Source organism: Furipterus horrens, unplaced genomic scaffold (assembly GCF_987537825.1).
Source record: "Furipterus horrens unplaced genomic scaffold, mFurHor1.1.pri manual_scaffold_1, whole genome shotgun sequence".
Classification (NCBI taxonomy): Eukaryota; Metazoa; Chordata; class Mammalia; order Chiroptera; family Furipteridae; genus Furipterus; species Furipterus horrens.
In genome coordinates, this window is record NW_028327171.1 from 218,230,703 (window position 1) to 218,252,462 (window position 21,760).

At 60.1% G+C, this 21,760-nt stretch overlaps 3 protein-coding genes across 3 annotated transcripts in view; 1 reads left to right on the forward strand and 2 right to left on the reverse strand.

Annotated features, from left to right (window-relative positions):
* The window catches only part of SNED1 (sushi, nidogen and EGF like domains 1), a 47,126-nt gene extending 46,132 nt beyond the window's left edge, over positions 1–994 (forward strand). The window contains 1 exon segment of the mRNA XM_090285394.1: positions 454–994. The gene's annotated coding sequence lies outside the window, so the exon portion shown is untranslated.
* Positions 995–3,639: 2,645 nt separating this feature from the next.
* MTERF4 (mitochondrial transcription termination factor 4) lies at positions 3,640–7,960 on the reverse strand. Its single transcript, XM_090285384.1, has 4 exons — positions 7,893–7,960; positions 6,287–6,782; positions 4,644–4,828; positions 3,640–4,060 (listed from the first exon to the last, which is right to left on the reverse strand). Exons 1-4 carry the CDS (start codon positions 7,911–7,913, stop codon positions 3,707–3,709), a joined length of 1,056 nt encoding a protein of 351 aa, XP_090141510.1. The 5' UTR covers positions 7,914–7,960; the 3' UTR covers positions 3,640–3,706.
* A 2,581-nt stretch (positions 7,961–10,541) lies between these two features.
* The window catches only part of PASK (PAS domain containing serine/threonine kinase), a 28,100-nt gene continuing 16,881 nt past the window's right edge, over positions 10,542–21,760 (reverse strand). The window contains exons 11-18 of the mRNA XM_090285405.1: positions 20,985–21,163; positions 20,484–20,651; positions 17,422–17,547; positions 17,193–17,327; positions 15,401–15,600; positions 12,959–13,092; positions 11,312–11,458; positions 10,542–10,737 (exon numbers count right to left, since the gene is read on the reverse strand). Of these exons, the coding sequence (XP_090141531.1) occupies positions 10,595–10,737; positions 11,312–11,458; positions 12,959–13,092; positions 15,401–15,600; positions 17,193–17,327; positions 17,422–17,547; positions 20,484–20,651; positions 20,985–21,163 (1,232 nt within the window). The 3' untranslated portion in view covers positions 10,542–10,594. The remainder of the gene's footprint in view (positions 10,738–11,311; positions 11,459–12,958; positions 13,093–15,400; positions 15,601–17,192; positions 17,328–17,421; positions 17,548–20,483; positions 20,652–20,984; positions 21,164–21,760) is intronic.

Here is a 21,760-nt window from a genome sequence, read left to right on the forward strand (position 1 = left end):
ACACCCCCATTGCAGTAAGCACCTGAGAGAACAGTGGCTTCCGTAAGACGCCGCTCAGCAAACCCACTTCTCGGAAGACAAACCAGAAACCCTCAGTGCTGCGCGCACACTGGCCTTCGGGGTCCTCATTCCTGACACAGCAGAGAAAGCGCCAGCAGGCAGGACAGACACAGACAGACACCCCCCAGGCCACCGCCTGAGAGCTCACTGCCGCGCCGAGGGAGCGGGCAGCCAGTGCACCTGCACGGGACGGTCATGGGTGTCACCGTGTGCAGGCGCAGCCTGTGGTGCTGCCCAAAGGTCCCTCCCACTGCGGACATGGTCAGGCCTGACACACCTGCCCCGCCCCACGTGCTGCCTCAGCCGGGGCCGCAACCCAGCTACAGAGACGAGAAGCTGCCATTTCGAAGGGGGGTGCCGTCCTCCTCACGCCCATTCTGTTTTTCTCCCAAGGATCCCGGGCGTTCTGGCCACACTCCATCAACCGCATGAGCTCCTAAGGCCCTGGAAGACCAGGTCTCAGATTGGATTGACAGGGACACCCTGAGCGGCAGGGTCCTGACTGGAGCCTGCCCCTCTGTGGCTTCTCCCCTCCGGCCTCTAGAAGACAGACGGCCAGGCCGGCCTGGCCGGGTAGGGCCCCTGGGACGGGGCCCTCCAGGTGCCCGCTGCCCGCAGCCCCAGAGCTGGAACCCAGGCCGCAGGCGGCAGCCCTGGATGAGCGAGGCTGTCAGCCGGAGCCTCAGCAACATCCAGAAACCAGTTCCAGATTCCAAACCCGAGACAGGATTTTCCCTGAGACCCAACAGCCAGACTGAGGAGGAGCCGCCACTGACAGCCCTAGAAGCAGAGGGGGGGGCGGGGGGGGCGCAAGGGACGCTGGTGCACGTCCCACGGGCCACTCCCCGGGGCAGGTGAGGGCTAGTGACCCAGTACCCAGTCAGCAGATTTTGAAAGAGAAAGTGCCAGTACTAAGATGGAGCCAGACACTCAGTCCCCTAGTCCCCTGCTTTTCCGCGCAGGGCCAGGCAGGGAGCACCTCTGGCTTTGTGCACCGGGGTCCCTGTGCTGACTCAGCCCCTCGCCCGAGCGCAGACACGGCCGTAAACGTGTGCCCAGACCGGTGAGGCCGCAATCTCATAAAACCCGATTTACAAAATTGGGGCCACACACCCCCAGGCCACACTTGGCTCACCCACTCAGGCTGCAACCTTATGCAGAGAATGCCATCCGGATGACAAGTCACACCAGGGCCCCCAAGATCCCTCCTGGAGTGTCCCAGACACGCTACACAAACCCCACTTGCAGGCGTGTGGAAGCAGCCAGGGCCCCTCCTCACAGGCCTGAATGACAGACAGACCCTGGGCTGGGCGAGGCCCGAGGAGGCCTGAGGTCCTCTGTCCACGGCGCAGGCTACCGGGCAGCAAGCACCCTCCCCCACCCAGCAGCTCTCCCCACAGGCAGACACGTGTCATCATCACGCCCACGGTCCAGCACCTTCTGCACAGCTGTCCCCTCCCTGCACGTGAGGTCCAGGCTAGCGCACCCTCCACCTCCTGGCACTTTACAGATGTCCCGACTGGAATGGGGGCCTCCGTGCGCCTCCACTGACACTGCCCGAGTCAGCTCTACAGCCACCAAAAGGGCTCCTTCATCTTTATAAAAACATTTCTTGAAGAATTAAGAGTATATTTTAGACTTTCTATTTTTATTAAAATTGTGTGTGCATATGTCTGCGTGTTAGACAGTCTGTCATTTTCAGAAAGGGGGATTAGTCATTTCAAGAGATCTCTACTGTGCTCCAGAATGTGCTGTCTCAGGGCTGGCCACCTGAAGGGGACAGCTGAGCTCTGTCAAGGGGCCCCACCCACGTCTGTGAGCACGGGCTGCCGCCTCCTGCTGCAGCACTGGGACCTGACCCTGTGCACCCACGTGAGCTACAGAATCACCAGCAAATGACAAGAGCAAGTGATGCCACTGGAAAAGTGGGTGGAACCTTCTCAGACCAGGTTAATGACCCGAGTCCTCAGCCACGAGGCAGGCGCTGTCGTGCTCCGGGTCTGGGCTTAGAGGCATCGGTTTCCCCAAGGAGCGCACAGTGCAGTAGGCCCTGAGTCCGAGGCCGTGTGGTCTCACGACTCACCCACTCGGACATCCAAGTTAAAGTGTCTATAGTAAAAAGGGTCCCTGATGCTAATGGGAATCATAAACCTTCCTTGGAACATTCCGAGTGAGCTTCTACAGGGCTCCTTTGTAAAACTTCTTCCTTGAAAATACTCAAATGTCCACCCAAGGGAATTAGTAACAATGGGTCAGAAAACTCTCAAGGGCTTCAGAGTTAGCCACCTGCTGAACAGGCTGATGACCTGACCAGTCAGGCGTCAGTGCGGGGTCCTGCCCCGTCCTGATGGGGCTCCAGGGAGCGTGCCAGTCACATGGACGCCACAAAGGGGAAAGGAAGTGAAAACACTGCACACGGCGGAACACCTTTCTTTTTAATAATTTTTGTCGGTGGCCAAGAAAGACAAAGTGTCCCTTTTCCCCACGGCACATGGAAGTCACAGAGGAAATGGAGCCGGTCTGCCACCAGGAGCCCAGTGGGCGAGGGCCACTCCGTGTCCCCGCCTCCAGCACCTCCCCTTGGCTGGACCACTCCCACCGGCTGGCCGGGGCCCCAACATCCGGCTCACGGGCAGAGGCTCCCTGACCTGCCTGTGGTTTGTAAACGCCTTTCTCTTTGCCGTCAGCAGGGAACAGAGCAGGGGAAGTGGAAGCACAGGTCTCGACTCCACGCTGAATCCCCCGAAAACAGAGCTCTGACCGGCCGACTGCATCCCAGTGCACGGGGAAAGGAATGCTCTGTGGTGTCAGCCCAAGGAAGGGTGCCCAGAGCGTCCTAGGATGCACCAATGTCCCCCGTCTGAGCTCAGGGCTGGGCCTCTGACCCCAAGGCTTCAAATCACTGCCCAGATCCATGGGGCTCCTGAGGGGACTTCCTCCTCCTCGTGTCATGGAGCGCCCCCTGAATGCCAGCCGAGCAGGCCCCTGGCTGTGTTCAAGTGCTCTCCTCTACTAGCCTCAGAAGGCTCCCATAAAAGGAGGGGGCTGCCAAAGGTCACGCCCCAATGTGACCTGCTGCCCATGTGCGGGCATGAATGCCAAGTTCCCGGGGTCGGAGCCCGGCCTGCCCCTCGCGGGGGGCTGCCCAGCACTGCACCGGCGGGAAGCCGCTGCGCCGCACGGAGCTGAAGGTCGCCAACCCGCTTCCCTCTGCCCTGCGGCACACGAGCGGCACAGGAGGCAGCAGTCCCAGGTTAAACGCGCGTCTCTCTGTGGAAAGCCTGCTGCTTGTCTTCATGAAATAAGGTGCTGGGATGTACTAGAACCTCACTGCCACCTCTGAACCCTGCCTCTTGTCACTAGAAGGGCATTATGACGACTCCAGAACCACGCACTGTCACAGAACGGTCACCTGCTGCTACAGCAGAGGAACGACCGAATGCTGATGCCCTGAGCGCCTGCTTTTCACGGCCAGAGTCAGTCTCTCACTCAGGATGGGCACAGCCCTCTGGCCTCCTTCTCAGGGGACCTGCAATCACTGTTCACCGAAAGACCAGGTCTGGAATGCACGGTGGCCTGAGAAGATCCAGGGGACGCTCCCAAGGGCTTAGAGAACTAAAATGTCCTCTGAGGTCCTGGGCCTCTGTCACAGCTCCCCCCCCTCCCAGGCCTCGTCCTCATCCTCGTCGCTGGGGCTTTCATCACCAGGCACGAGGCTCTCAAACTCCTCTTCCTCCTCCCGGGCCAGCAGCTTCTTAAAAACTTCAAATTCCTCAGCAGAAGAACAGGCCGTCCTGGCCAGAAACTCAGCTTCCGAAACTCTGAGAATGTCCTTGATCAGAGGGTTGGGGACCTGCGTCTGTCCCTTCTTGTCTGGGGTCTGGAACCGTCCCAGGCGCTCCAAGAACGTGTGCCTCTGCCTGGTCTTGGTGATGGGGTACTGCAGGAAGTCGGTCTTCACGATGTCCGCATGCTTCACCCCCATCCTGAAGTAGGCATACTGCAGACACAGGCAGGGGAGGGTCGGGGGCATCCTCAGACCTGTCCCACCACGGTCACGGCACTCACCCGTGCACAGCCTTCAGGATGGGGGCCTGACCGGCAGCGCAGGGCACCCCCCAACCCCCACGTCTGCATGACAGCTGATAATTTTTAAAGCATTTTCCAATTCACATTGAGAAAAACACAGCAGGAAATAAAGGGCAGGAGGGAGAGGCTACGTTCTATTTTTCTTCGGACAGGGGAAGAAAATGATGAGTATAAAAAGCACAAGCCAAAAATTCAGAAAGCATCTAAGGATTTGACCTGAGTCATCATCACTACCAAAAAACCAGGACAGCTGTCACAATCACATCTCTGAAATCAACACGCAAAACAGGCGCTAAAGCTCGGAAGGCCTTAGCTATCTTTACATTATTTAGTTCAAAGAGAGGCCCTGTCTGGACTCTGAGACCTGCGTGGGGCCGTTCATCATTCGTGGCAGGGAAGCCACAGAATTGCTGTCTCGGGTTCTTACCTGCAGAGCAGACCCTGCACGTCCCAGAGCCGCCGCCCCTCCCCCAGTCACTGGCCGCCAGTCTCACCTGGAATTTGTACTCCAGCTCACCGGGATCCTCCTGCAGAACACGGGGGCATCTGTGCAAAATCTCGGTCACCTGCTGCACCGTGAAGAGGCACTTCTCCCTGAGAACCCTGACGATGCCGTCAATGTCCTGGTGACGCATGGTGAGAACCTCGGGGCAGCAGTGAAGCACCCTCTTCAGCTTCCCTGCAGCACAGAGAGGCACGTGCGTAGTTTCGGGACGTTCCCCGAACCCCAGGGGCTGGCCAGGCCCAACCCCAGCTAGCGCTTTCAAAACGAACAAGGACCGCCGCTCCCCACAGGTGGCAGCCTCCGGCGTCTTCCCAGCAGCACCGGGGGAGAGGGGGTGCCAGCCCTGCCTCCGTCTGGCCTCCCAGCTGAAAGGAACCTACTTTATGTTCTAGGTCTCCTCCTTCCGCCCTCCTCGCCTAGGAAAGAATTTCCCAGGGGTTACCTGGGAAAGTCGGACAGTGAGACAGGGTGGTAGCGTCCCCCACCCTGGAGCTTTGGGCTGAGGTTTCCTTCCATAATAAGAGTCACGGGTGCCCCAACTCACGAAAAAGGTTCCATGACAATAATTCACGGAACCACCATCACAAACACCGACACCCTGGTTAGCGGGAAGACCGGCTCTCTCACCCAGACTGGGGCATGCTCCGTGCAAGAGGCCTACCAGCTGCGTTAGGGTAACTGGATAAGCCACACGACCTGGGCAAACGGGGGCGCGCAGAGCTCCCACGGACAGCTGGGGCAAGTTCCGCCTGGAAACCTGACATCAGTTATTCACACTGCTAGTTAAAAGCTTCCGAACAGCTGAGTTAGTCACGGCCTTGCTGAAACGTCTCAGGAACGAACTCAGAGGTTCAGACTTGACCTTTGTAGTTCGCACCGTGCTGAGCTGGCTAATCTGCCTCCGCAGCCCACGGCAGAGTTGAGCCCACCAGCTCGCACCACAGTAGGCACCTGTCAAGGGAGACACACGGGGCTGCCTTTCTCCCACCTCCGGGAAGAGGAGGCCAACTGAGACCCCATGGAGCAGGAGACCTGCAAACCTTCTCTGCCCCAACGATATCTCCCAGGGAGAGCCCAGAATGAAACGAAGGAGCGTGCAGCACCCCGGGGGCCCCCAGCCCCCTTCTCAGGGGCCCCGTGGAGCAGTCCAGTGAACTTCTAGGGTCCTTGCAGGTGTGAATCCTGTTGGGGGTGGGGGAATGGCCACTCCACCAGCCTCCACAGTGAATCAAGACGCCAGCCAGAAGTGCCTTTACAAGGACCTCTGTGAGCCTCCAGCTTCACATCACACAGACACAGAGCACGGGGACCACATCCCATCACTTAGATGTGAAAGGTTCCATCTGCACACACATACCACCATCACAGATTAACATCTATCTGCTGATCACGTACCCCCGGGTGCTCGTCACTGTGCCGGCTGCTGGAGTCCCCACAGCGAACGACCCAGGCCAGGGTCCCTGTCTGCCACTCAGTCCCTTCCTCCTGCACTGCCTACCTCAGAGGTCACCCCTCTGCCTCACCCCCAACCCAAGCACACACTCCTCCCCAGAGCTTCCCCCCAGACTAGCCCCTCACCTAGGCCACTCGCTCCCCAGCTCAGCCTCGGCCCTCAGCAGCGCCCCCTGGTACCTTCTCCAAGCCCGAGCTTCCGCAGGTAACTGGAGCGCTTCTTCACGTGCGTCACAGGCAATTTCAGCAACTGAGGACTTCTCTTCAAGGCCACGTACACAGGCTCTGGATTCACACCCAAAAGGATGAGTTCGGAAACGACGTCCAGCAGCTGCTGAGAGTGGGTCCCTGGTTGTAGACTGAGCAGCTCGTGAGCATGGGCATCGCTGAAACCCATGTCCAGCAGGGAGCCGATGACCTCCTCTCGCTGCAAGGGCCCTCGGGCCACAGGAGCCGCCTGCTTCTCAAGGAGGCACGTAAGGCTCGTCCCACACTCCGGTTCCTGCACATGCTTCCTGGGTTCAACACGGGATGACCCCTCGAGGCCCCCTCCTCTGGAGGCTGTGGCCAACCGACGCAACAAGGAGGTCGTTGCCCGTTCCTGTTCTCCCAGACGAGGCGTCTGCCTCGTGACGTGGGACCAGCTGAGGGTGATCAGGCGGTGCCCATCCAAGAGCTGGAAGACACAGCACGAAGGGGAGTCACTTCCCCACCGCCCCATGTCGTGGGCACCACAGGATTTGTGAGCAGGGTCCCAAACATGACAGTTTTTACAAGAAATCTGCAAAATTATACCTGAGCTTAAAAAGCCCGGGGAAGCACGCCGTTGCCCGGAGACAGCCAACTGACCTGGAGTCAGCAAGACCCTTCCCCATGCGGGAAGGCCACCCTCCCCTCCACACCCCACCTCTAGTAGGGATTTCTGGACCCAAGAGAAGGCAGGATGATGACCATGTCCAGCTTGAAGCAACCAGAGGAACACGAGACCTTCGCCCACTGTCCTGTATAACATTATAAAGGGCCTTAAGTCTGAGAGGGGGGGAACTGTTACAGAGCAGAGATCTGTCCCCCCAAAAATAAGTTAATTAATTAAAAAATAAAAAATAAAACGAGGAAGGAGGGTCACGCACAGGGAACAGAGCGCTGCAACAGCATGGAGCTCAGAGCCCAGCAAGTGCCCATCAGCTTCCCTGCGGCGGGGGCCAGGGGAGACCGACTTCACGGCCACCCGGCCGAGTTCCGTGGTGCCGGGCGAGGAGGGGGCGCTCTCCCGCTACCTACGGCTCAAGGCCCGCACACTTCAGTCGCAGCAGGCAGGTCAACGGGAAGGACAACATGACTCCGTGGCGGAGAGGGACGGAGGAAAGCCTGCTACGGAGAGAACGCGCGGGTCTCCGGGGGAGCGAAGCGCGCAGGAAACTAGCCGCCGGGCTTTGTTCACGCAGAGGCAAGCGGCGCTTCGCTCGTCCGGGCCGCACCGCCCGCGGGAGAAAGGACCCCGGCAGCCTCGCTCCCGGGAGACCCCGCTTTCCGCGGTGAGGAGCTTCGCCAGAGACGCGTCTTTGGGCAGAAACGACTTCCGGGCACCCGAGGGGCCGAGCCGGGGCCTGTCCCCGGGCGCGCGCTCACCCGGCCGCCCTGCGGGATGCCAGGGAACCCGTGGGCCCACCCGCGCGCAGACGCCGTTGGCCCCGAACAGCCTCAGCGGCTGCTGCCCGCGCGGAGAAAGCCCAGCACAGCCCCCGCGCCCACCCCCGCCCTTCCCGCCGGGCCCGCGCCGCCTCACCCGCCGGCCGAGCCCCGCCATGGCGCGAAGGCGCGCCGTGCCTGCGGCGCCGGAAGCAGAGCCTCTTCGTTCCGCCACTTCCGCTCTCCCTGGTCCGCCGCTCTCGCCTTCCCCCGAGCACGCGCGTGGGTGCGGGAAGCGCGTTCCGCCGCGGCGCTGGTCAGGCTGTGTACCCCCCGGGGGCCACGAGAGCGCGCGCCGGGCTCCCGCCGCCTCCCTGGACTCGGCCTCCCCGCCCCCAGGGGTCGCGAGCAGCCACGTGCTGCGGCGCAGGCGCCTCGCAGGGACGAGCCTTCGAAGCCGTCGCACGTGGGGGACGAGGCGGCCCGCGCGAGCCCGCAGCCCAGGGAAAGGCGCTTGAGGCTTTCGCTCCGCGGACCCCTGCGCGCGGCCTGCACGCCGACGACCGCGGGTTCGGGAGCGCCGCCAGCCGCGGCCCATTCCCTCCGGTACCAGGATTCCCGCTGCTCGGGGCGGCTGCCTCCAGGGATGAAACCCAGGGACGGCCCAGCCGGCGGGGCTGACTCCCGGGCACCACGGTGGGGCAGAGAGACGCAGGGCGTGTGGCAGGACGGCGCGGCCGAGGGGAAGGGGCGGGAGAAGGCCGGCGGGCTGACTCCGGGACGGGCGCGGGGCTCCGCGGCGCCGGTCGTCCGGGTGGGCGCCTGCCCCGGCCCACGCGCGGGAACGCGCCGGCTGCTGGGGGTTTCGCCCCGCGGTTAACATGCACCTCTCCCTGTCTCTGCCTTCGCCCCTCCGCCGCTGTCATTAGTCAGGACACCCCAGGATATCCTCCTTGTCACTGTGTTCGTTCCAACTTCATAGCGAGGCCTGTAATAATACCCGTGCGGGGCCGACGCGTCTTCCCGAGAAGGGCGGTTGTGGAAGAGAAACGAAGGGGGCTCGCAGCTGCCCAGCCCACCGCCCACAAGACCCAAACCTGCATTTACCAGCGTTTCTTGTTCTATCTCCTTGTTTCTGAACTGAGAAAAGGGACTTGATTCTTGCATGGACACAATTTACAGAGTTCGGGCTCTGTGCCAGACACATCTTTTTGAACAAGGACTTTATCAAAGAAAAGGAAGGTTATAATCTGTGTGGAACCAAAGAATTGGGTGTTTTTAATCTTTTTATCTTAGAACACTCACCTGTCAACATCTCAAAATAAAATGCTTTTACACCCAAAGCCTGAGAAAATCCAGTGTGCCACCTCCCACCCCCACCCTGGAAAGAGTCAAGGGGCCCAAGCAGCTCTCCAGCCCCAGACATGACGGGGCAGCGGGGGGCAGCCACTGCTCTGAAAGCCGATGGCACCTCGGTTTGCTCTGAAAACTGCTCTGAACTCACTAGAACGCGGACAGGAGCCTACGTCAGCCTCAGACCCAGAGCTTGCCTGCCAGGCTTCTTCTGCAAACCTCCTGCCATCAGGGCAAATGAGCTCTAACTATTTTGTCCTGTGAAAAAGTTGGAGAGCAAGGACTTTGCATTTTCAGGCCATTGCGCACCTGTGGAAAGTCTGTAACTTCTTTTGTGTTATAAACACTACAAGCGTAAATGTTTGAGGTTTTATTCCCACTTTTGAAAACAGTTCTTAGAACATAAACTCATTTCAGTTCTGAAGAGTAAACATCACTTTTTCCTACAGGCTTTGACAAAGACCCTTCTAAAAACCCTGCCTTTACTGCCCCCCAATCGAGGAGGGGACCTAGTGTCTTGTGACAGCTGGAAGACTCGCAGCACTTTCTGAAGGGAAGGAGATGGCGAAATCCTGTAGCCCAGTGGTTGAAAATAAAGTTAACTGTTTCCTGAGTCCTAAAACATGAACACAGTCGAGTGCTTCCTAAATAAACACTAGGAACTGAGCACAGGACCTTGGCGGCCTGGCATCTCCCAGAGGGAGGAGCCTTGGAACCCGCAGAAAGGAGTGACAGGTGGGAGAAAAGGGTGGGGGGTTAGGGTTTTGTTTTTTTTCCTTTTATCTCCCAGGAGGGGGAGGAATGAAAGGTTTTTTTCTCACCCCCTAACCACACCCTCCCCTCCAACAGACAGCAAATAGAGGCTGGATTTCCTGTGCTTGAGCTGACTGTTTCAGAGGGGGTCCTGCTGGGGCCCCTGCGGGTGGTCCGCAGAGCCCTGCTGCACACCAGAGCCGGGAGAGATGGCGGCTGACCCTCGGGCTGCGCGTGGACAGAAGGGAGGTGCTGAGAACACACACTCCAGCCTCCTCAGACCAAGCAAGCTGTGGAGCTCCCCACCCGAACTCTCCGAGGCTGACCCCCTCTCCAGTGCTCCCCACACCAGCATCGTGGAAGAATTCATATGGTCCAAGTCAGGACAATTATTTACTAATAAAACTGCTTTAATTTGAAAAATGTTCAAGAAAATAAATTAACGAAACACCCTGGTCATTAGTTCTACAAATTCTAACCGGTGAGCGCACACTGGGCCCGAGGGAACAAAACGTGTGCACGTACCCAGAAGTGAGGGACAGTCCAAAGGCGCCCCTGCCTCTCGGGTCCGCAGACGCAGCGCCTTCCCGCAGTACAGAACCTAACGGAACGCCGCGGTGTTTTCTCAAGGGCACGAGAAACGGGAACTCCGGGTCCGTTTTGTAACCCTGCCCTGACACAGCACCGCTGGCTTTCGTTCTAGCATTTATCAAGCGCCTGAGTTTTTAGGTGAATTGGGCCCAGACTGGGGAACTACTGTCCCTGAACGGACCGCCCATTAAGGGGTGCGCCTGGGGCCCGGGGCCCCACGGAGGCCACGCACTCCGGCTGCAGAGCCGCTTCGCGGGGGCTCCTGCTCTCCACCTCCAGACTCTCAGTGGACAGAACTGCGCTTTCTGAAGAAAGAAAAAGACACTGTATCACATGCTAACAACACACTCTTCCTAAATACTTTGCTCCTCATCGGAAGAATTCCCGGGAGCAAAAGACATCAGAGGGACCCTACAGAACCCAGCTGGCCTGCCCTGGGGCTCCCAGGCTGCTGCACCCAGCGCCACCGACACCAGCGGGCCCGCCTGCTGCGAGCCGTGGTCCCCAACACAGCTGCTACTGCCCGGCCGCGCGCCCAGCAGCCTCATCTGAAGAGCCAGCCCCCGCCCCCGGCACTGAGCACCCGGCTCACAGGCTCATCTTCCCCTGCAGCCCGATCAGACCATCGCCAGCTGCACTCAGAGCCCCGGCCCCTGATCCCTCTGCAGGTGCCACCTTGCCACAGGCTCCCATGGGCCCTCACCTCCAAGGCCCAAAGCCAGCACTGAGCCCCGGTGCATTCTGGGGCCTCGGAAACACGATCCAGCCCATCTGTCCCACAGCTGTAAACCCAGGGCAGTGGGGGGCCGCCACCCCCCCAACTCGGAAGGCAGCCCAGAAACCCCCTCACCCTCCTGGTTCACAGGCCACACCTCTCACCTGGCTTGTGGATCCCACACACCCCCTCCCAGGTGTAGTCAGCAAGGTTGACGGGCTGTGTCACCCAGGGGTCTGTCACCAGCTTCTCCAAGGTGATGCGCTGCTCAGGGACAGGCTGAAGCAACCCAGCTATGAGCGTCATGAGATCTGGGGACAAAAACAATCTGCCCTAGGCATGGGGCCGGGAGGCCACCTGTGGTCTGGGCTACAGTAGGGTGCAGGCACCTCAAAATCACAGTCCTGTCTGCCCCCGTGAGCGACTCTGACTGGGCTGCAGGTAGCCCTGAAACCCCCATTTTTAACCAGCACCCCAGGGTTTTGATGCACAGGGCCTCCAGCTGCACTTCAAGAAAGGCTCCCAGAGCCACCGGCAAGCTCTGAAACCAGAGCAGAGAGCTCGAGACCCTGCCCCGTCACCCAGTGTGCAGAGGTCCCGAACTGTGGCCTGTTCTTGGGGGCGCTGGCTGCGCAGAGCCAAGAATGACCCAGGGTTCATGTGAGGGGAGGGAGGCAGCCAGCAGGGGTCCTAGGATCCGGAAGTCAGTGGAGCCCTACAATCTCCGGGCCCCCTGGGGTGACCACGGTAGGGGGAGGCGGTTAGGATTAGGGTTAGGGTTAGAGGATGCCATGAAGGCGGGGCCTGGGATGGCTCTAGGACCCTCCTGAGAAGAGGCCAGAGAGCTCGCTCTGTTTCTACCTCCACCACACGGGGACACGGGCCGGCTGCAGGGCAGGAAGTCTGACTGGAGCTGACCCCCAGCACCTAGGCTTCGGAAGCCTGGCCTCCAGCCCGAGAGGCAAATGGCTGTGGCTTGAGCCTCTCCCCTGTGGTGACTGTCCTGGTGCCTGAGCTGACTGAGGCTCAAGCTTATAATCCAAGCAAAGAACTAAGGCCCGGACTTCATGCGTGAAGACACTCGTCACCTTGGTACTCGTGACAATCAGTGACGACTGTGGGTCACAGAACGTTAAAATTAGGGGACCTCAGCCCTGGCTGCTGTGGCTCAGTGGACTGAGCGCCGGCCTGTGAACCAGAGTCGCTGGTTCGATTCCCGGTCAGGGCACAGGCCTCGGCTGCGGGCCAGGTCCCCGGTTGAGGGTGTGTGAGAGGCAACCACACAGTGATGTTCCTCTCCCTCTCGTCCTCTCTTCCCCTCTCTATAAAAATAAATAAATAAAATCTTTAAAATTAGTTTCTTAAAAAGGAAAAAGAAAATTAGGAACCTCAGGACCCTGTGGGCAGCTGCAGACATGGGGGTCCTTCCCGGCTGGCGAGCCCACGCCCTCCCTGCGCTGGCCCTCACTCCAGAGGCCAGCTGAGCTCGCACTGCTGGCCCACGGGGAGCTTGTGGTGCGACAGACATGCCCGGCTTCCTGCCACAGACGCTGTCCATGGTGCCCTAGCCTCTGAGGGTCACTGCCATGGCCAAGCCCACGGGCACTAAGGCCCATCAGAAGACAGCCCCTGGGACCTGAAGGGGGCGCTCACAGGAACAGCGTTGTCACCATGGTTTAAGGTCAGATGCCAGTCCCCCTTCTGCTCCAATCAAAGCAGGAGTGGAGCGGAAAGACAGCAGCACAGCCATTAGGCCACCAGCGGGGACAGGCTGCGTGGGGTGGGGCGGGGATGCCGCTGCGGTCTCTCACCTTCTGACACCAGGTACGGGGGGCTGAGCGCGGCCTCCACAGTCTCCTCCAGCTCACAGAAGGGGTTCTCCTCAAAGACGAGCGTGTACAGCGTGACTCCCAGCGACCACATCTCCAGCTCCGGCCCCTTGTAACTATGACAGAAGGGAGGCCAGTTGAGGCCGTGAGCCCCGAGTCCTGTCACCCAAGACAGTGCCCATGGCTGTTGCCATGCTCCTGACCAAAGGCCCAACGTCTGCAGGTCGGCCCCGGCCAGGCACTGCCACGTGCTGGGAGGGGAGGGACGCAAAGCTTCCCCTTAAGGACAAAAACGAGGCATCAGGGGCAGAGGAGAAGGCAGACCAGAAGGTGCTGGGGAGGGGTCCGGGGGGGCAGCTCAGGCCCTGCAGTGGCTCCTGCTGTCAGGACACACTCTGCCCAGCTGCCACGCTCTGGGCACCAGGAGACGTGGCCACCAGGCCCTTACACAGCTCAGCCCCGACCCACACACAGCTAGCCAAGTAAACTCCACCTGGGTCTTACAGAAGTGAGCCTGAAGCTGCTGCCCAGGGGGGTGCTGGTGTCGGCTGACAGCCCCACACATGCCCTGTGCTGCCAAGGCAGTTGGTCTCTCGGGTCTGGAGCTCGGGGGGCAGCCAGGCCCAGAGAGTGGGCTTGGGAAGCTGAGAACACCTACCAGGCCAGAGCCCTCTGCCATTGAGGAGGCCACAGAGAGCCTAGGGACTCCCGGAGGCAGAAAACCAGGGTGGGGGCAGGTGACAGGAAGGGCCCGGGCTGTGCCGACCACAGGGCAGCAGTCAGGCTGCAGTGGCCAAGCGGGTGGGGTCACGAGGACAGACCTCAGGGTTCTGCAGGGTGACAGGCTACAGGAGCCGGAGCAAGAACATCAGGTCCAACAGTTCTCGCTTATGTGTGTTTCGGTTTTGGAGAAAGAAGTTGCAAGAGTTTGGGAGGTTGAAGAGAAAAACCCAACAGAGTGGAACCGGGATCAGCGACCTGTGAGGGCCCCGGAGTCGGCCCTCTGGGCCACGGCCATGTGCCCTCTGCTGCCACCGCTCCTCCCTACCACGCAGCAGCCACAGATGCAAGGAAGCCAATGCGCGTGGCCATGTGCCATTAAAGCTTTATTTATAAAAACAAGTGGCAGGCTGACATGGCCCAGGGCCACAGCTTGCTGAGCCCAGGAGTGGACGGGAAAGAACGTGGCGAGGGAGGCACAAGGCCCCGAGGAAGGGATCCAGAAGTCAAGCTCAGAAGCCCTTTGGCCCGTGGGGCGGGAGAGCGCGCGGGAAGGAGGATGCGGCTCCGGGGACGCCTGCAGCCCAGCTGGTGAGGAGCTGAAGCGGCACAGGGTGGGGCGCCCTGGGGAGGGCGGGCCCTGAGCAGCACCCAGGCCGGGGCGAGGGTGGGGCAGACAGGCCAGGAGCACAACACGGTCCCGTGGACATGCAGCCCCCCCAACACAGACGACACGACGGCCACCACAGGACACTGGGCCTGGGCACTCGGATGCCGGGGTGACCAAAGTGTGTCTCGTGAGGAACCGCAGTCCCAGCCACAGGTGGTGGGAGCGTCGTCCCGCACACCGGAAAGGTGCAGGTTCGAACCCCGGCCAGGGCATGTGTGGAGGCCACCCGTGGGTGCTTCTCACTCATGTGGATGTTTCTCTCCCTCCCTGTCTCCCCCTCTGCCTTCCCGTCTCTCTAAAATCAATAAGCATGTCCTCAGATGAGGATAAAAAAACTTTTTAATTAAAAAACAAGAAACTCCGGGGCTCCTCGCAGATGATCCCCCTCAATATGTCACTATCTGTGGCTCTGGATGTGCACAGAGGTGCGGGGATGGTTTATCTGGTGCCCCCCCCTCCCCCACTGTGGACTGAAAGTCTACCCGTTTGGCTCCCGGGGCGGCCCAGCATGTGGGTCAGGACAGCGGACTGGACATGAGCAGCTTGCGGCCCTCACTGCCCGGCTCTGAAATTAAATGGGACTCTGCCCAGGCGCCCCGCAGCTCCTGGCTTCCCGCGCAGACCCCCACGCAGCCCCTACCCTGGGACCGGCTTCCCCCGCGAGACGCAGCCGCACCTCCGTCCCCCACTCGGTGCGGGCTCCTGCTCTGTCAGTGAGAGCCCCAGTATTTTATGGGAACTGATTCTTCCTCCTGCCATCAAAAATGAGCCCGACTAAAGAAGACTCCTCTCCGCTTCCTTGGAGTCCCATCCCTCGGGACCCTTTGTCTCTCCCTTAATTTTTAATTGTGTAAAACTGCACACGAGAGCAAAAGCGGAGAAAATGACGTAGGGAAGGAAGCCTGCACTCACCGCCCAGCTGCCTGCTTCCCAAGCCTTGTCCTGTACCCCTCAACACCCGCATCTCAGAGGCACGCACGGAAACCATTTTTCCGCCCCAACGTCGCAGGTGGCGGCCCCAGGGTGGTACGTACGGGCTCCCCATGAGCACCTCGGGCGCGCAGTACTCGATCGTCCCGCAGAAGGTGTAGAACAGTTTGCCCCGTTCCAAGTAGGCGGCAGAGCCGAAGTCGATGAGCTTGATGGTGAAGTCCTCGGCGATGACAATGTTCTCGTCCTTGATGTCGCGGTGCAGGATGCCCTTGGAGCGCAGGTACCCCACCGCCGCCACCAGCTGAAACCGGGAGGCCACGGGGCTTTTGACAAAGTAATTAAGCGAAACGTGCATTCAAAGTACCGACGGACCAGCAGAAAAGGAAGAGCAGCGGCAAGAAGAAAACCGATCCCTGACTCGGAACGAACAGCGGCAAGAAGGCGGCTGGACGCCACGGACACTCCCTGATGGGCCCGGCGGCAAAGTGCTTCCCAGCGGTGACCCCGCTGCCCTGGCCCCTTGCACCGGCTCTGAAAACGGCACCATCGCCGTGACTTCTGATAAGGACGCCGCGTCAGACCTGCCTCTTTGCCTGCACCCGAGACCCTGCCCCTTTGCTGCCCTGCTTCGCCTCCCACATGCATGCGGCCCTTCCGTCCTGTCTGTCTCTGTGCCGTGCACGGACAAAAGCTTCCTGGCAGCGCCCAGTCACCTGGCAACCCAGGCCACAACCGTCCTGTGGGCAGGACACAGACCACAGGCAGAAGCTCCAGACAAGTGAGTTGGCCCTTTAAGGAGTGAGGGGTGGGTGCTAACGGCCAGGGCTGTAGCGAAGCCTGTGTCCGGCCCTGGGGCGAGCGAGTTCATGCTGCCGCTCAGCACAGGGCGGGGTACAGGAGCACTGTCCCAGACGCCTCCTCCAGGGCTCCCGCGGCCTCTCAAAGAGCAGCGGCAGCCCACTCGCTGTCGCACTGTGTGTGAGACGCTTGGCCACGTGGGCTCAGGGCAGCTCCAACAGAAATGGCTCCATTTCTAGAAGCCCAGGGGGTCCGCCTCCACTCTGAAAGGGCAAAGCTGCAGCCCCCCCATTCGCCTGGACCTGCTACGGCCCATGCTGCCCATCTGGGGACAGAGGCCAACACAGCCAGCCGTCCCATGAGGCTGAGGCACGCTGGCAGTTTCCAGTGCCACTCGTAGGTCAGACACCGGCTGTGCTGGTGGCACAGTGGTCTCATGCGTGTAGTCGGTCACTGGCCCTGGGGCCAGTATCTCTGACCCAGAAGCAGCAGTTAAGAGCAGGTTAACTAAGCCCAATTAATCAACTTACAATTAATAAGTGTGTGCTTATATATACATGGCTGCAAATGTACACACACCAACATATTTACACACATTTATACACAACACGCATGTGCACGCACATGCATGTACATACATTCGTACACACATATACAAACACATGTACACATACACACACAGAGCAGGGCCTAGTCAAGAAACAGACCACAGTGTACCTGAACATGGGAAGTGTCATCAGGTTCATTAGCAACAAAGGGTAAGGGGGGGCTGAGCCTGGACGAGGACCCGGACCAAACGCACCGGCCGCAGAGCCCAGGCCAACGGCTCCGCTGCTCATGTCTGAGGTTGGGGTGGACATTCCACACGTGTAAACACACGTGAATCACTGCACCCACCCGCCCAATCATTCCAGGACGGCAGTGGCCTCATCCTTCCTCCCCAGCCTCACTTTCTACCTCAACTGTAGGATTCGCTTCTCAGTAACTGAGGGCCTGGGGCAGCCCAGAGAGAACCGAGTGTGGCCCCCAATCTCTGAAGCCCCCGGGACCAAGTGTCCCGGCGCACGCTCCCCGCGTGGCTCAGGCCCACGTCACCTGTCGGAAGATGTAACTGGCCAGAGGCTCGTCCAGGCTGGGGTGGCGGTCAATGAACGCAAAGAGGTCCAGGCCAGAGCCGTGCTTCTCCATCACCAGCTGAAAGAAGCTCTGGTTCTCAAACATGTCCAAGACCTGGAAGAGACAAAGCGGGTGCGACCCACCGACTCACCTCAGACACGCACGCAGGGGCCCGTGGGCTTGCCAGGGTGACGAGAGCGGCGCTCACCTTGATGATGTTGGCGTGCTCCACCCTGGACAGGATCGCAATCTCCAACGTAACTCTTCCGAGTTTGGGATCTTCAATCCAGCAGTCCTGCAGAACCTTCTCCTTCTTAATGAACTTCACCACCACCTACCGGGAAAGCAGCGGGGAGAAGCCTCTCAGGCAATCCACCGGCACCCGTGGGACCTGGTGCCCTCGCTGGCTCACAGGGTGGATGGGGCCTCCACACGTTCCCCAGAACACCCGTCTCCCTGATTTCTCCACCGAGGACTGGACGTCCTGGCCGAGAAAATGGAACCAGAAAATAATAAAAACTGTCCTCCACGTTGATTGAGACTAGTCAGAGCTCAGCAAGGTTGACTAGCACCAGAACAATATAAGAAAAGAAGTGTAAGTAAGATGGATGATAATAAAAGTGGAATAGAAAAAAGGCGTTTGCAAAGGAAGCAGCCCTGTCCGTCGCTGCACGGTAACAGCAGCGAGTGGCCGGCACGTGGCTGAAGGGGCCGCCGGGCGGGCGGGGCCCCCAGGCTAGGCCTGGTCCGCACTCCAGGAGGCTGGAAACCGGGCCTCACAGAGCACATCCCTGCGGGGCAGGCGCATGGTGCTGAGCAGCAGTGTGTGCACCTGCGGCTGCAGCGGCGGCACCAAGCGCAGGGCAGGAGTAAGAAGGAAAGCGGGGAGCTCCTGTCAGCACCACTGCGCGGGAGAGGGTGACGGCTGTGCGCCAGCCTGAGTGGTGACAGTGGACACAGGCTGAAGGTCCGTGGGAGGGAGGGTCCCCAGGACAACGTGGGCCCGCGGAGACGCAGGAGGAGGCAGGCAGATGAGGTGGCCACTATCGAGGGCCGGGGACCGAGGGCAGGCCACAGACGGCCGGTGCTTGAGCTCAAACATCGGGAAGAGTGGTGCTGGCAGCCCGGCCACGGCGCCCCCACGAGCTGCAGCCTCGGACATGAGGCAGAGCGAGAACGGAGGGGAAGGGTCACCCAACAGAACAGCCGAAGTCTCTGAAGGTCAAGAATGTGTTAGACTGATCAGCCTTGCCAAGTCTCAAGGAAGAACAAAGAGCACACACAGAAACATGTCCTGGTAAAGCTTCTGAAGTCCAAAGACACTCTTAGGAAACCGAAAAGAAAAAAATCAAGTTGCCAGAAGCAAAATTCGCGTCAATGTGATGCCAGAGGACAGCAACCACGGGGCCCGGGGTTCCGGGAGGAAGCACGCCAGCCGCCCTCCTGCAGACAGACGGACGGCGCGGTCCAGCAGACGCAGCACGAGCAGGAGAGGAGCAGGGACTGGGTGTGGACCTGGCGGAGGGCCAACCAAAGGACGGGGCTGGAGCGGCCCAACGTCACTGAAGAAATGAAAGATGCAGGTAATGGAAAGACACCCCATGTCCCCGGGTGACAAGAACCAATACTATTAAAACAGGAAAGGACAACACTGTCCTCTCTGCTGGGACCTGCAGCCTTCCCCTGAAGCCTGGTTTCTGATTTGCTGCTTAGTAATTTGTGGACAGAATAGTATATAAATCAACATCTGTTTTCTGAAAGGCAAAAATATTCATTTGTCTCTTTTTAACCCAAGAGAAGAACTTCGGGGCTTCTCTCTTCTTTTAGGAATAAGGGTCTAAAGAATCCCCAGAGCCTGTCGGGTCTCTGGTCCAAGCCGAGGAGGAGAGGACCCCGCTTGGGAGTCAGATGACAAGAAGCAGAGGAACTGGCTCCGGGACGCAGGGGCAGCAGCGTGAACGCGACCAGGAAATGCAGCCGGTGCTTCCAGCCCAGGGGGCGGCTCAGAGGCCCATTTCATCCGACAAATAGGAAAAGCGCATCATCAGCCCAAGCACAAGAAAGGAAGGTCAAGAGAAAATAAAGCAAATACTTGACGGGTAACACAGACAATTCCTTGGCAAGTTCCAGGGAAGAAAAGGCGCAAACAGAACCCGCGCGGCCAGGGGCACCACGGGGACGCCATGTGCAGATGCCGTGGGCTCCCGCAGCTGCCACGCCAAGGGAAAACGCAGGTATCGACATAAAGGAAAAAAGTCCCCAATGAAAATATTAGCAACCCAGCCTGGCTGGTGCGGCTCAGTGGACTGAACGCCGGCCTGTGAACAAACCGAAGGGTCACCGGTTCGATCTCCAGTTAGGGCGCAGGCTTGGGTTGTGGGCCAGGTCCCCGGTTGGGGGCGCGCGAGACACAGCCGATCACTGTTTCTCTCCCTCTCCTTCTCCCTCCCTTCCCTTCTCTCTAAAATAAATAAATAAGTCTTTTTTAACGATTAGCAAACCAAACTCAGCAATGCACTGAACGGCTAGGACAGCATCTTCAAGGCCTGATTCTATGCCATTTGTGAGTCACTATGTCTGCACAGGACACGGGGCCCTGGCCCTCTCCGTAGATGCTGAAAAGAAATCGCAGAGAACTCAACACGCATCTTTAAAAAAAATTCCGTGAGCTGAAAATCAGAGCAAATCTCTGCAAACAAAAGGGGCGTCCGGGGTGGGCAGGGCAGCAGCAGCGGCTGGGGGCACACCTGCCTGCCTGCCCAGTGGCCGGAGAGAAAGAGAAGGCACAGGAGGCATGGGCAGAGGCCGTCGTGGCCCCCGAGGGGCTGCCGTTCGTCTAGAAAGCCACCGGGACCCCCTGAGAAAGTGCCGAGCAGGAAGACGGAAGCAGACTTACAGCCGGCCAGCAGCCCCGGCCTGCCGCTCAGGTCAGTGCCAGCAAGCGGGGCCCCCTGGGACGCAGCAGCCAGGTGGGGCCCCGGGCAGTGCACACAGGAACAGGCAGCGCTGTCCCCACGTCCGCTCCCCAAGTCCAAATGCACAGGCAGCCACCGGTCACCTCCCAGGAGGGCCCTGGGGCGGGGGAGTAGGTGAGAAACCCTGCAGTGCTCAGCCTGGGGGTCGGAGGGCGTGGGCGCTGTCTGCAGGGCGTCCAAGCAGCGAGCGGGACAGCAGGGCTGAAGGCGGCCACCGCAGGAGAGGCCTCCTCGGCAGCCGGGCCCCATGCAGGCCGCCATGTGCTGCACCCGCCTCCCCCGGGCGCCCCCATACCTCCTTGTTCTGCTCCTTGTCCAGCGCCGTCCACACGAAGCCGAAGGCACCGCTGCCCAGCGGGCTCAGCGTGCTGTACTTGTGGGAGTATGCACCCTCACAGGCCGCCAGCCCCTCCAGCTCCCCCGCCTTGGGGGGCTCCTCAAACCACGGCCTGCTTCTGAGCACCTGCACGTGCAAAGGAAGGTCTGAGGGGTCACACGCGACCAATGGAGGGGAGGCTGCAGCAAGTAGCGGTCACCCCAGCAGCCCCTGTGGCAGTGGCAGCGGCAGCGGGCCCTGTGCGGCTCCCCCTCCCACGGGGACCCAGCCTGAGAGCCAAGCTGGCACACGTGCTGAAGCATGCTCACACCCCCTCTGCACATGGGCGCACGTGGACTAATGCACAGAGCATTAGAAGGCAGTTAGAAAGCCACAGACAGACATCCTCTCGTCCCAGAGGAAACGGAGGGAGCGGTGCCGACGGGAAAGGCGACCACAGAGCGGGCCGTGAACACCCACCTCCCCCAGGCTGGGCCCGGGGTGCTCACACGCACAGAGCGTGGCGCTGGGCGGGCTGGCCAGCAGCAGGTGCGTCCGAGTGGCCGAGGCCTGGCGGCCGTGCAGGTCTTTCACCAACCAGCAGCAGAAGAGGGGCGCAGGGCCTTGGAGCTCCACCCGCTTCACCTCAAACTGCACACCTGAGGGGCGGCAAGAACACACAGCCCTCCGCTGGCTGCCCCAGGACAGCTCCCCTGGGCCGCACGGAACCATCCAGAGCACCTGGGGCGGGGCAGGGGCAGGGGGCACCGGGGAAGGCCGAGCACAGCGGCTCCGCACGTCCACAGCAGCCAGAGGCCAAGAGAAGCGCTTCAGCTGTACCTGCGGCCACCTGCCGTCCCAGCAAGGCCTGGAAAACGTGGCCTCGCCCTGCTGACACAGGGGCTCTGCCTCGGGTGGAGGAATGTGAACGACCCAACGGAACTCACACGTGCCAGCTGCGGGCCCCCAAGTGACGTGGACTTACACGCGCTTTTCACACGGCCTCCGGGCATGCACCCAGACAAGCGGTTTTTATGGGGGGCGGGCCTAAAGGTGATTTTACTTTCTGTTTATATTCTCAAATGTTTTTAAATGTGACTTATATATTACTTAAATAAGTTTTTAAAGTTTAGGAAAAAAGCCTTAGAAATCAATAGTACAAAACCAGCAATAGCCCAGGCAGGTGTGGCTCAGTGGACTGAATGCCGGCCTGTGAACCAAAGGGTCGCCGGTTCAAGTCCCAGTCAGGGCACAGC

Coding starts and splice junctions, on each gene's coding strand:
- MTERF4 (XM_090285384.1), bottom strand. CDS start 7,913: ATGGCGGGGCTCGGCCGGCGG. Junction 6,783..7,892: donor TGGCGGGGCTCGGCCGGCGG/GTGAGGCGGCGC, acceptor TGTGTCTTCCAG/CTCTTGGATGGGCACCGCCT. Junction 4,061..4,643: donor AGCTGGAGTACAAATTCCAG/GTGAGACTGGCG, acceptor CTGTGTCTGCAG/TATGCCTACTTCAGGATGGG.